The 13,407-nt window shown below is 36.8% G+C and overlaps 1 protein-coding gene across 3 annotated transcripts in view; it reads left to right on the plus strand.

Moving 5' to 3' along the window:
• RAD50 (RAD50 double strand break repair protein) overlaps positions 1-13,407 on the plus strand; it is a 92,109-nt gene that overhangs the window by 46,476 nt on the left and 32,226 nt on the right. For all 3 annotated transcript variants that reach the window (XM_077911612.1, XM_077911611.1, XM_077911613.1), the window contains 8 exons: positions 401-576; positions 1,122-1,359; positions 7,670-7,859; positions 8,099-8,225; positions 8,661-8,854; positions 11,239-11,349; positions 11,795-11,887; positions 11,962-12,075. In XM_077911612.1, coding sequence (XP_077767738.1) covers positions 401-576; positions 1,122-1,359; positions 7,670-7,859; positions 8,099-8,225; positions 8,661-8,854; positions 11,239-11,349; positions 11,795-11,887; positions 11,962-12,075 — 1,243 coding nt within the window. The remainder of the gene's footprint in view (positions 1-400; positions 577-1,121; positions 1,360-7,669; positions 7,860-8,098; positions 8,226-8,660; positions 8,855-11,238; positions 11,350-11,794; positions 11,888-11,961; positions 12,076-13,407) is intronic.

Consider the following 13,407-nt stretch of genomic DNA (forward strand, 5'->3'; position numbering starts at 1 on the left):
GCTTCATTCAGGGAGCCCAAAGCGGGACTCAATCCCAGGTCTCCAGGACCAGGCCCCGGGCTGAAGGCAGCACTAAACCGCTGAGCCATCAGGGCTGCCCAGCAGGCATATTCTTGCTGAGGTTCCTAACCTGAGATCTAAGACATGAACCCCCAGAAATCACACAGTTTTGCCTACACACATTTGTCTGGGAGTAGGTTAACAACCAGGTTTGGAAGGCGATCACTGTCTTTGGGGTAGAGTTCAGGCAGAAATGGACTGTTGCTTTGACTTCTCAAAAAAAATACTTAGTCACAGCAAACATTTGAAATACTTATTGGCAGATTTTGTTTTGTATCTACTTAGACTTTTCAAACTCATTTCTCATGTTGTAAAATTGTAATCCATATTCTTATTTTAGCAAAGAGCTAGCTTCGGCTGAGCAAAATAAAAATCATATAAATAATGAACTAAAAAGGAAAGAAGAGCAGTTGTCCAGTTATGAAGACAAGCTGTTTGATGTTTGTGGTAGCCAGGACTTTGAAAGTGATTTAGACAGGCTTAAAGAAGAAATTGAAAAATCCTCAAAACAGCGAGGTAAGTTACCATCTTTATATTGTCAAGGCACTTTGACTCGTAAATTTTCACTCACAGGTTATTATGAAGGATGAGAGTTTTAAAAACTTGGTTCTAGAAACAAGGTCTTAAGTTTCAGTCCCGGTTCTACAACTTACTGACTTTGTGGCTTTGGGCAAATTACCAAATCATTCCTTTTCTTAGATTCAGATTCTTCAGATTCTTTTCTTCAGAAAATCATTCCTTTTCTTCAGAGGATATAATTACCTACTACTCAGGATGTTAAAGAAGAGAAAATGAGATTATAGTATAAAGCTCTTAGAACAGTTTCTGGCACACAATATGCTCCAAAATTTTGTGATGGTTTTTGTGTGTTACCAGAAAGTAATTTATACAAATCTGACTATATTGTGCCCTTTCAAAGAATATGTAAATAACAGAATTTTTATTTTTTTCATTGTATGTTTATAAATGATGAATAATCATATATCAAAGATAGAACCATAATGACAAAACTATATTGTGTATTCTTCTCACTGGTAATTTATGTATTTTCTTAAAATTAGCCATGCTAGCTGGAGCTACAGCAGTTTACTCTCAATTCATTACTCAGCTAACGGATGAAAACCAGTCATGTTGCCCTGTCTGTCAGAGGGTTTTTCAAACAGAAGCTGAATTACAGGAAGTCATCAGTGATTTGCAGTCTAAGCTGCGGCTTGCTCCAGATAAACTCAAGTCAACAGAATCAGAACTAAAGAAAAAAGAAAAGCGGCGTGATGAAATGCTGGGACTTGTCCCTATGAGGTAAGAATAGGGATTTACCATTACTGTACATGAACAGCAGCACTGTAAAAGGTACCCATCCAGTCCCTGGCATATGGTAGGTGTTCCACAGTGGGTTAGATGAATAAAAGTACAAGTCAAGATTCTGAACCAGTGTGTCCCATCTCATGTTATTTATCTTATAAGGAAAAGTGGGGCCCTTGGGTGGCTCAGTCAGTTGGGCATATGCCTTCGGCTTGGATCATGGTCCTGGAGTCCTGGGATCAAGCCCCAAGTGGGGCTCTCTACTCAGCAGGGAGCCTCCTGTTCCTTCTCCCTCTGTTTGCCATTCCTTCTGCTTGTGCTTTCTTTCTCTGTCAAATAAATAAATAAAATCCTTTAAAAAAAAAGAAAAAAGGCAATTATTGGGGTGCCTGGGTGGCTCAGTAAGTTAGGCATCTGCCTTTGGCTCAGATCATAATCTCAGGGTCCTGGGATTGAGCCTCACATCCAGCTCTCTGCTCAGCGGGGAGTCTGCTTCTCCCTCTGCCCTTCTCCCCTGCTTGTGTTCTCTCTCTCTCTTTCTCTCTCTCTCTGTTTCAAATAAGTAAATAAAAATTTTTTAAAAAAGAAAAAAATTATGTAAAAGTAGACTTCTTAAACTAGTCATAGAGCAGTTATAATTTCTACTGTTTTCTGTTTGTGTGTATGTATGTGTTAATTTCTGAGACTTGGCTTGAGGGCATAAATTTTGACAGATACAGACCTGTTTGCTGATCTCTCACTTTCTCAATTCATCAAAAGAATTAAAATACTGAAAACCTCCCCCAACAGATAAACTTTAAACTATGTTTGTATGTCTTTTCCACTTTCAAGAAGAATGAGTCATCATGATTTTGTTTATTTTTCCCTCACTTATTCAAGAAATTCATATGATGGCCTATTTATAAATAAAATCAAGTCAGAAAAGTATGTGATGATGCCTTGGTGTCTTCCACAACATAGAGCAGAGATTGGTCACAGAGACCAAAATGACACAATCTTCAAGGGGCTGATGGTCTATGTAAGGAGACAAGCTCTCCGAATTGAATATTTAGAAAGCTGCACTTAAGTTCTTAATTGGTCCAGACAAATGCATTAGTTAAGAGGAGAGAAGCTAGAAGACTACAGAATGAGAATAAGATTTTGAGAACATATGGGAGGGGAATGTAAAGCATAAGGAAATTTGAGGGCACCTGGGTGACTCAGTTGGTTAAATGTCTGCCTTCAGCTCAGGTCATGATCCGTGGGGTCCTGGGATTAAGCCCCACATTGGGCTCCTTGCTCTGCAGGGATCCTGCTTCTCCCTCTCCCTCTGTTGCTCTCTCAGCTTGTGCTCTCACTTTCTCAAATAAATAAAATCTTTAAAAAGAAGCAGGGGGCACCTGAGTGGCTCAGTCAGTTAAGTGTCTGCCTTCAGTTCAGATCATGATCCCAGGACTCTGGGATCAAGCCCCACTTTGAGCTCCTTGCTCAGCAGGGTGTCTGCTTCTTCCTCTGCCCCTCCACCCCCACACGCATGCTGGCTCTCCCTCAAATAAACAAAATCTTCTAAAAATAAAAAATAAAATGTAGGGAAGTTGATTTGACTCAGTTAACAGAAGGCAAGTATAGAGAGAAATGAGAGCACTGTGTGTAAAGGGAAGGAGAGTGTGCTATAATAGAAAGGTGATCTCAAAAAAAAAAAAAAAAAAAGAAAGGTGATCTCGAGTTAGAGGAATCATTTGGGGAGTTTGATTCCCATAAGTTGAGAAGATAGGGCTATGTTATATGTTCAGGCCTATTTACAACATTCACTGATAGATGATGGGGGTTTAATGAAAAATGTGTTTTAAGAAATTAATCTTATGTTAATATATTGAATGGATAAGACTGAGAACAACTCTAGAAGCAGAAAAGCTAAGAGAGTATGTTGTCCGGAAAACTGAAGAGGAATTTCAGGAAAAGGCTACAAAGATAAGCTTTGTGATAGCCAGCCTCCAGGATGATTCCCAGTGATCGATCTCTCCCTCCCGGTATTCATGCTCCTGTATAGTCTTCTCCCATGTTCCCAGATGGGTCTATGAAACCAATAAATTATGACAGAAGTGATAGCATATCCCTTCCAAGATTAGGTTAGTTAGGTAAGGCAGTACAGCTGCCTGTTCTCCTTTTCTTTTGGATATGGGGGAAGCCACCTGCCATGTGAGTCTCCCTGTGAAAGGCCCCACTTGACAAGGACCTGAGGCCTTCCACCACAAGTACCATTTGGACACTGATTATCCAGGAGTCAGGCCTTGAGGTGACTGCACCGCTGGCGAACAGCTTGACTGGAACTTCAGTGAAACAGCCTGAGTCAGGAGGACCCATATGGTTGTTCCTGATCCTGAAATAAGTGCTGTTGTTTTAGGCTACTGAGTTTTGGGATATTTTGTTATGCAATAATAGAGAAGTTCTATAATCTTGAAAGGGTGAAAATGAGATTATTGGGGTCTATAGAGAGAATGTGATAAGGAGACAAAAGGAAAAGAAAAGATAAAATTTGAAGTTGGTAGAAAGTGCACTTAGAGGAATTGAGAGCTTCATTCTGTGTCATACTAATATAAATAGCAGAAATCAGCTTTGTATTATACTTTATGACGCTTGCCATCAAAGCTCCCCATCTCAGAGTAAGGTACATTCCTTATTCATAGTTGTACTTCCTTAAGGATCTGTGTTGTAACATTGCTAAGTATTTGCTGAATAAATGAGAGCTACAAAAAAAAAAAAAAAAAAAAGAGAGCTACAATATCTGTTCCAGTTATTTATTGCTTGTAACAAACCTCCTCAAAACTTAATGGCTCACAACTGTCATTGTTAGAATATTTCATGGGTCCGTGGGATAATTGGGTTTAGCTGGGTAGTTCCTCGTAGAGTCTTTCATGTGATTGTAGTCAAATGTTGGCTGCAGTCATCTCAAGACCCTCCTAAACCCATTGCTCAAGGTGGCTTACTCAAATGACTTGCAGTGACACTACAGGCTGGGAAGGCAACTGGGGCTGTCAGACACAGTGCCTATGTGTCTTGGGATTTTGACAGCATAGTGGTTGGATTACCAAATGAAGGATCCTAAGAGCAAGTAGTCCAAGAGACAGGCAATCGAAGCTCCTAGTATCTGAAGGCATAGGCCCAGAAACTGGCACAGTGTTACTTCTGCTGTTATCCCTTGGTCTCTGTCAGAGTTACAGAGCCTGCCAAGATTCAATGAGAGGACACAGACTCCACCTCTCAGCGAGAAGACTGTCAAAGTATTTGTGGCTAACTTTAATCCATATAGTACCCCAGTATCTAGAGTGGCACCCATATGTCATTCTGATTGTCACATGCAAAGTAAGATAACCTGAACTGGAAAAATAAATAAGTAATGGAGAAGTAAATGAATGCCTTGGAAAAAAATACAGCAGGATAAGGAAGTAGAGAATTGATGAGAGGGGAATTGCTGTTGAAGGTGGCATTTGAGTGTGGACCTGAGAGAAGTAAGGGAGCTAGCCATGCATTTGTCCAGGAGAAGAACATTCCAGGCAGTACAAAATCCCTGAGGCCAAAGGGAAAAGTAATTGAAAGTGAGCTCAAAGAGCTAGTGAAGAGCCACATCTTACTCTCTCTGAGGAAAATATTTTCATTTAAAGGCCAAAGGTCACCAACACCAACCATTTAAAGGCCAAAGGTTTAAGAACACCTTCATGAATGAAATCTCAGATGAAAATATACCTGTTTCTCATTTTGCTTCATACTGAATCAGGTTTATTACAAATCTCAGTTAAATAAAAAGTATTTTTCCCCATTTCTTTGATTTTTCAACCAACCATATCTGTGTTGGTTTCTTTTACATAAAATTCCCTTGGAAAAGGAATGCTGTCACAAAAAGATGAGCTGAGTTTGTGAAAATTTTAGAAAACCAAAGCATCCTAATTTCAATAACCTATTCTTTTGGGAAACATCTTTTCTCTTTCTGATAATACTTATTTTAGCGTTTAGCATCGTAGATAATTGCCAGAAATTGTCAAAAACCCCTGGACCACATCAATAAGAGGATTTTTTGTGTGTGTATGTGAAGATGTAAAGATAGGGCTAAATTTGAATGGATACATGTAGTTCTTCACAAAGATGAAGTGAATGATTTCATTAGGCTATCATAGCTATGTCACTTTTTAGGTACTGGGAACATTTTTTAAGATCAACTTCTGGGCTATGATCACAAGATTCAGGGAGTAACATGGGTATGGAACTACTCATAATCTACATACCTTCATATTTACTCAGGACATTTTTTCATCTCAGTGGCATAACAAACTAGGTCTTCTGTTGCCAAAGACCACTTTAGGTTGGCATTTCTTGGTCATGGTGTGGATTTTTTAAAAATCATTAAGTAGTAGTAGTATGTAAGAGCAAACCCTTGAGTTTCTGGTTTTTCCTTTAGTTTATTATAAGACTCCATTAGAAATTAATTCATCATATACTAATTTATAATTAAGAATTCTGGAATTTTTCAGAAGTACAGTTGATAGCTTTTTTTTAAGATTAAACATCAGTTTTATTGTTTCAGAGGTGTCAACAATAATAGATAAGAAGCCAGTACCTGCCACAGGAGTTGTAATCCATTTGCAACAGTAGCAGCAGTAAAGTGGTTAACAGCTTCTGTACTGTAAACACGTGTAACAGTTGGCTGAGTGGTCTCCTATCATTTTTTTTAACTTTTTGTTTTGAAATCATTTTAGATGTACGGAAAAATTTCAAAAATATACAGAGAATTCACATCTACCCTTCACCTTGCTTTTCCTGATATTCACAATTTATGGAACCATAAGTTAATTGTCAAAACAAAGAAATTAACATTTGTGTGGCACTGTTAACTAAACTACAAAGCATATTAGAATTTCAGCAGTCTTTCCATTAATGTTGTTTTTCTATTTCAGGACCCAGCCCAGGATCGCACCTGGCACCTAGTTGTTATTTCTCCCTAGGCTCCTGCAGTCTTCAGTAGTGCTTCAGTCTGTCTTTCATGATCTTGACACTTTTGATCAGTATAGTCAGTTAATTTATTGAAAATCTCTCAGTTTGGCAAATAGCACAGTAATACAGTAGTCCTTCTTACCTGCAGTTTTCTTCTCTGTTCTTTACATTAACCTGAGATCAACTGTGGTCCAGAAGCAGATGGTCCTCCTGACATATCATCATGTTAACAGTAGCCCAATTTGAAGTCACAAGGCCTACATCATTTTCCTTGCTTCATATCATCATATAAGCAACTTACCATATAACATCACAAGAGGGAGGGAGGGTACAGTACAATAAGATATTTTTAATATTTATTTATTTGAGAGCATTCATACTTGGGTGGGGGTAGGCATAGAAGGGGAGAATCTCAAGTAGACTCTTCACTTGGAGTACAGACTCTCCAATTCAGGGCTTGATCCCACAATCTGTGAGATCATGACCTGAGCCGAAATCACCAGACACTTAAACAACTGAGCTACTCAGGTGCCCCAGTACAAGATATTTCAAGAGAGACCATATTCACATAACTTTTATTACAGTATATTGTTATAATTGTTTAATTATTAGTGTTGTTAATCTCTGTGCCTAGTTTATAAATTCTATTGCAGAAAAAATAATATAATGTTTGGTGCTATCCATGATTTCCGGCATCCACCAGGGATCTTGAAATATATCCCCCGTGGATCAGCATGGGGGTAGGGGGAGACTATTTAATTGTTTTGAGAAAAATCTATTATTGGATACTAAAATCAGTGGGCAAAAATTTGAAGAGAAACAAGATACTGACACAGTCCCCATGTATTCCTAGGATTGTTATTAATAACAAAGACAAAAATAGTAACTTTATAGTGGGTAAAACCTGGCTTAACACCATGTTAACCAAGTGAATAAGATTAACATCTCCGTTAATAAGATATTATGACATCATGTACCGCTGATCTGATGCCCTGAGGAGGATACAGTCACTTAATGATACTCTTACCAAAAATACATAACCTTCATTTCATGATAAGAAAGCATTCGAGAGGGATCCCTGGGTGGCGCAGCGGTTTGGCGCCTGCCTTTGGCCCAGGGCGCGATCCTGGAGACCCGGGATCGAATCCCACGTCGGGCTCCCGGTGCATGGAGCCTGCTTCTCCCTCTGCCTGTGTCTCTGCCTCTCTCCTCTCTCGGTGACTATCATAAATAAATAAAAAAATTAAAAAAAAAAAAGTATTAGCATTCGAGAGCTTTTTAGAGAGCTTTTTTAAAATTATTATTATTTGTTAGCTTATTTTTAATTGTGTTCTCTGTTAAGGCAAAGCATAATTGATTTGAAGGAGAAGGAAATACCAGAATTAAGAAACAAACTGCAGAATGTCAATAGAGACATACAGCGCTTAAAGAATGACATAGAGGAACAGGAAACGCTCTTAGGCACAATAATGCCTGAAGAAGAAAGTGCTAAAGTTTGTCTGACAGATATTACAATTATGGAGAGGTTCCAGGTAAGTTTATTGTAGTTGAAGGTCAAATAAAACCTGTTTCATGGTGATTCATTTTCATTTTTAGTTTCCTATTATTTATATCATTTAAATTATTAAAATTCATTTTATCCTATTAAACTTTGTTAAAATTATATCTGAAATTGGTGCCAAATTGAGATTTTAAAATAATAGCAACTTTTAAAGATACCAAATAATGATAATGTAAGTTTGTTAAAGGAAATAACTGTTTTGTTCTTAAGATGGAACTTAAAGATGTTGAAAGAAAAATTGCGCAACAAGCAGCTAAGCTGCAAGGACTAGACTTGGATAGAACTGTTCAACAAGTAAACCAGGAAAAACAAGAAAAACAACACAAATTAGATACAGGTAATATAGTTAGTTTTTTCTTTCTCTTTTTTTTTATATATAGTTAGTTTTTTCATGTACCCATAAAGACTTCAACATCCTAGCATATGCTTTTTATCATACATTTTATATCTATCATGTGGACAGGGAACTGTCTTTCTTCCAGTTCGCAATATTCATCCTCTTTCTAAAAGCCTTACTTGTTTCCTTGCTTTGCATAACAGATTTTGAATGATGGATATCAGATGAGCTCTACTCTTTCTTAGTCCTGCCTGCCCTGTGATTTTAACCCATGGGTGACCAGGAGGGATTCTGTATCACTTTTCTTGCAGTGGGTGGGATCCATAGAAGCTGAGCCTTTGTGAATTCCATAGAGCTATAAAAATGGAAGCTCGCTGATCATAGTATTTTTCTGTATCCTTAAACTAATCGCTGTGTGACTATGTTTTCATGTAGTTTCCAGTAAGATGGAATTGAATCGTAAGCTTATACAGGACCAGCAGGAACAGATTCAATACCTAAAAAGTACAACAAATGAACTTAAATCAGAGAAACTTCAGATATCCACTAATTTACAACGTCGACAGCAAATGGAGGAACAGACTGTGGAATTATCCACTGAAGTTCAGTCCTTATCCAGAGAGATAAAGGTAAGTTTCATACAAAACTGTTTTTTATCTTTCTTTTTTTTTAATTTCATACAAAACTGTTTTTTATCTTTTTTTTTTTTAATTAGGCTCTATGCCCAACATAGGGCTTTAATTCACCACCCTGAAATAAAGTGTCTCATACTCTACTGATTTAGCCAACCAGATGTCCCACATACCTGTTTTTTAAATAAGTTCACATATGTGAAATGCTTCTTATTGGCATAGTGACTAGAACTCTGGTTATTGTGAGAATTAAATAGAAAATAGTATAATTCTTTTGTAGCTCCTGTGTTGACAAACCTTGTATTAATAGGTAAAGGTTTTGGCCATAATATGGAGGAATTGGCTGCCTGGTTAATTAGTGAACTTCCTGTTACTGGAAGTGGTTAGGTGGCTGGCTAACTACACAGAAGGATTCCTGCCTGTCTGGGATATTTGTCTTACCTGCCGATCCTGTATCCATGGCAGACCCTATCTCTTAGTCGTAATGCTTTTTCTGTTTGATTCTAGATGTAGTTTCAGAATCCTTCCCACTGTAGTAAGCAGGCATTGAGTTACTACGTGGAATGGAAACCATTTGGCATCTCATCTAGATTAATCACATCTAAGGCCCACTCAAATTTTTAAACGGTTTTAGAAATAATAATCTTGGGTGCCTGGGTAGCTTAGTCAGTTAAGCATCTGCCTTCAGCTCAGGTCATGATCCCAGAGTTCCAGGATCAAGCCCTGCGTTGGGCTCCTGTTCAGTGGGGAGTCTGATTCTCCCTTTGCCCCTCTCGTGCGCGCGTGCATGCGCGCTCTCTCTCTCTCAAATAAATAAAATTAAAAAAAAATAACAATTTCGGTTTTTTGTTTGTTTAAAGATTTTATTTTTTTATTTGAGAGAGAGCACACAAGCAGGGGGAATGGCAGAAGGCAAAGGAGAAAGAAGTAGGCTTCCTGCTGAGCAGGGAGTCCAGCAAGGCTCAGTCCCACAACCCTGGTATCATGACCTGAGTTGAAGGCACATGTTTAACTAACTAAGCTACCCAGGTGCCCCTTAGACATAACAATTTTACCTAGTTTTTCATAATTATAAACATTCAGTGAGCACTAAATATATTACTGACTCTGTCACTAATTACCATAAATGCTTCATAAGTATTTTTGGATTGCATATGATAAGAGGCTTAGAGTATGATATAAAATAGTAATAGCTTTTTTTTTTTTTACTCTTGGGACACCCAGGTGGCTCAGTGGTTGAGCATCTGCCTTCAGCTCAGGGCACGATCCTGGAGTCCTGGGATTGAGTCCTACATCAGGTTCCCTACAGGGAGCCTGCTTCTCCCCCTGCCTGAATCTCTGCCTCTCTCTGTGTCACTCATGAATAAATAAATTAAATATTTTTTAAAAATTTTGTTTTTTACTCTTTATAAAGCCCTTTAACATTAAACAGTTCAGTGTCTTATTAGCCTGGTTGAGAATTGTGACTAGATCCCCCTTTTATAAAAAAAGTTTGAGACTTAGGGACACCCCAGGTCTTAGCCAAGTTCATGCAGCTAGTAAGAGGCACAGTTTATTTTCAGATAGGTCTTCAATGTCTATTACATTTGACTTCCCAGCATACCATACCTCTTCTCAATATGATAAAATGCAAAAATTTACCTATACTGAAGTCTGATACTAAGGAGTTATTTCTACTTTTATGGTTTGTTCAATATTCATTATTTTAGAGTGCTTGAGGATCATTGTTTTCAACAGTGGTAGTCATGTAATTCTGCTCTAGAAATGTTGTAAGGCTGAACAACGTAGACTCCTGATTAGTAAAATAGTTTGTTATTTCAAAGCCCCCTTTCTTCCAATATAGGTGTGGATACACCAACATCAATGTACTTATATTTTTTTTATTACTGTAAAATACCTACTTAGCCTTAGCAAACTAACCTTAAGGACAAAAGTGTCCTCTGTAGTCATATTCCCATCTGTAAAAGAGAGGCCTGAACTGAACCGCTTCTTTGGTCACACAGAGCCCCTACAAACTCATAAAAACTACACCTGAAGCCACATGCTCATATAATTGGGGCACATGGCCTGGATTAGGAATCAAGTCAGTGGTGAAGCAATGTAGCATAGTGGCTAAGAGAAAGACTCAGGTGCTAGGCAGGATTTGAATACTGAATCCTTCATTTATTGGCTCTTATGACCCCAGACAAATCATTAGTGTGCCTGTTTACTGATCTGACATATGGGATGAAAATAATGGTAGGGCTCCTCATTGGGTTATTGGAAAAAGCAAATGAGTTAATTTTTAAAGCCTGACACATAGAAGGTGCTTTTATGAGGACTATAAAGTCTGACACCTGAAATAAAATGATAGAGTATAAGTCTGTATTTTTTATTTTTAGGATGCTAAAGAGCAGTTAAGCCCTTTGGAAATAATATTGGAGAAGTTCCAACAGGAAAAAGAAGAATTAATCAACAAAAAAAATAAAAGCAACAAAATAGCACAGGATAAAGTAAGATATTATTTTTATTATCAAATACATTATATTAAACTTAATGTTCAGAGCACCATGTTGGACATTAGTGTTTCACATGAAATTAAAAACATAAGGTAAATAGTATTTTCAGATCTGTGACATAATTGACATTAAAAATTCTTGTTAAAGATTAAAATTAAATTATTTTGCTTTTTAATCTAAAATAGAAGTTGAGAATAGAGACTATTTAATCCAATCCCATAGATGATAAAGGGAATTGTCTCATTATAAAACTTGGTGGTGATGGGAAGTGGAACCCAAGTCTCCCAACTTCCAAGCCACTGTTCCACTGGGCTTGCCTATTAAGTTTTTGTTACCTTAATATATATTTCTTTGGAAATAAATCTTTCTAAATGCCGTGTCCCAACCAGTATATAAACATTAGTATTAAATAAATACTAAAATAAATATTTTTCCACAGATGAATGATATCAAAGAAAAGGTTAAAAATATTCATGGTTATATGAAAGACATTGAGAATTATATTCAAGATGGGAAAGATGACTATAAGAAGGTAATTTAAAACTTAAAATTATTTATTTGTTTATACTTTTATTTTCCATGCTCAAAGAATTTTCTTTCGTACAGCAAAAAGAAAATGAACTTAATCAAGTAATAGCTCAACTAAGTGAATGTGAGAAACACAAAGAAAATATAAATAAAGAAATGGGAATCATGAGACAAGATATTGATACACAGAAGGTAGGTCTTTTTTGCTACTGGCTTTTGATATTACTTATACCAGTAACATTCTTCTCTTTATGTTTTTACTTAATTTATTTTACTTTATTTTTACTTTTGTTTTCAATAGATCCATCGAGTAGAAATGCATACAGTAGAGAAAAGCAATTCTAATAACATAGTCTTTTCCTTTTTTCCAATTTTATTTAAAAAAAAAAAAAGACTCATTTGGTAAAAGTATAAACACAAAAGCTTTTATTTATTGACTGATTTTAGAGCATGAGCAGGGTGGAAGAGAGAGAGGGAGAGAGAGAATCTTAAGCAGGTTCCATGTCCAGCGCAGAGCCCAGTGTAGGGCTCGAACTCATGGGCCTGAGATCATGACCTGAGCCAAAAGCAAGAGTCCAGACACTTAATTCACTATGTCACCCAGGCACCGCAAAGCTAATTTTAAATATAAACATTTAAACATAAAAAGTTTAACTTAAAATTCTCCCTCCCCGGGATGTGTGGGTGGCTCAGCAGTTGAGCATCTGCCATTGACTCAGGGCGTAATCCCAGGGTCCTGGGATCGAGTTCTGTATCGGGCTGCCTGTGAGAAGCCTGCTTCTCCTTCTGCCTGTCTCTGCTTTTCTCTGTGTGTCACCCGTGAATAAATAAATAAAATCTTTAAAAAAAAATTCTCCCTCCCCTTCTGCCAATTCTCAGTCTCATTTCCAGATGTCATAACTATTAACAGTTTTTTGTTTGTTCTTAAAGAAATTTCTTATTCATATCAGCAGGTAGATAAATCAATAATATATCTGTGTGTATGTATGTGAGCATATTTACTTTTATGTATAAGATCATACCATTCATATTCTCCACATTTGTTCACTTAATGCAATTTGATCTTTATATCAAGTTAGCTCACAGATCCACCATGTACTTTTTAATGATTATGAAATACTCGATTTTGTGTGTGGGCCATAAATTGATCACTTTTTTTTTATACTGCAAATGGTAACAATGAATATCCTGCATATATCTTTTTTTCCTCTGTCTTTTCTTACCTAATGAAACGTAAATTCACACAAAACGAGAATAGAGGCATAATAATCTTAAAAGTTGTAAGTATAATATCTGTATATTTTGTCATTTTTTTCAGTTAATTCCTGTCTCATTTTCTCCATTAAGGACATTAATTTCTACAGTATAATTAAAATCACATTGAGAAATTATCTTCAGCATTCCTTATGTAAGCATGATAGTTAATGTCTACCATTTCTCTATTCCTGCTCTTATAAACAAAATTTGCTATATGAATGCTTTAATCATTTAGTTATAGTGTTTTATTTTATTTTTTTTTTAATT

The sequence above is a fragment of the Canis aureus genome, chromosome 10 (genome assembly GCF_053574225.1).
Source record: "Canis aureus isolate CA01 chromosome 10, VMU_Caureus_v.1.0, whole genome shotgun sequence".
NCBI classification, from domain to species: Eukaryota; Metazoa; Chordata; class Mammalia; order Carnivora; family Canidae; genus Canis; species Canis aureus.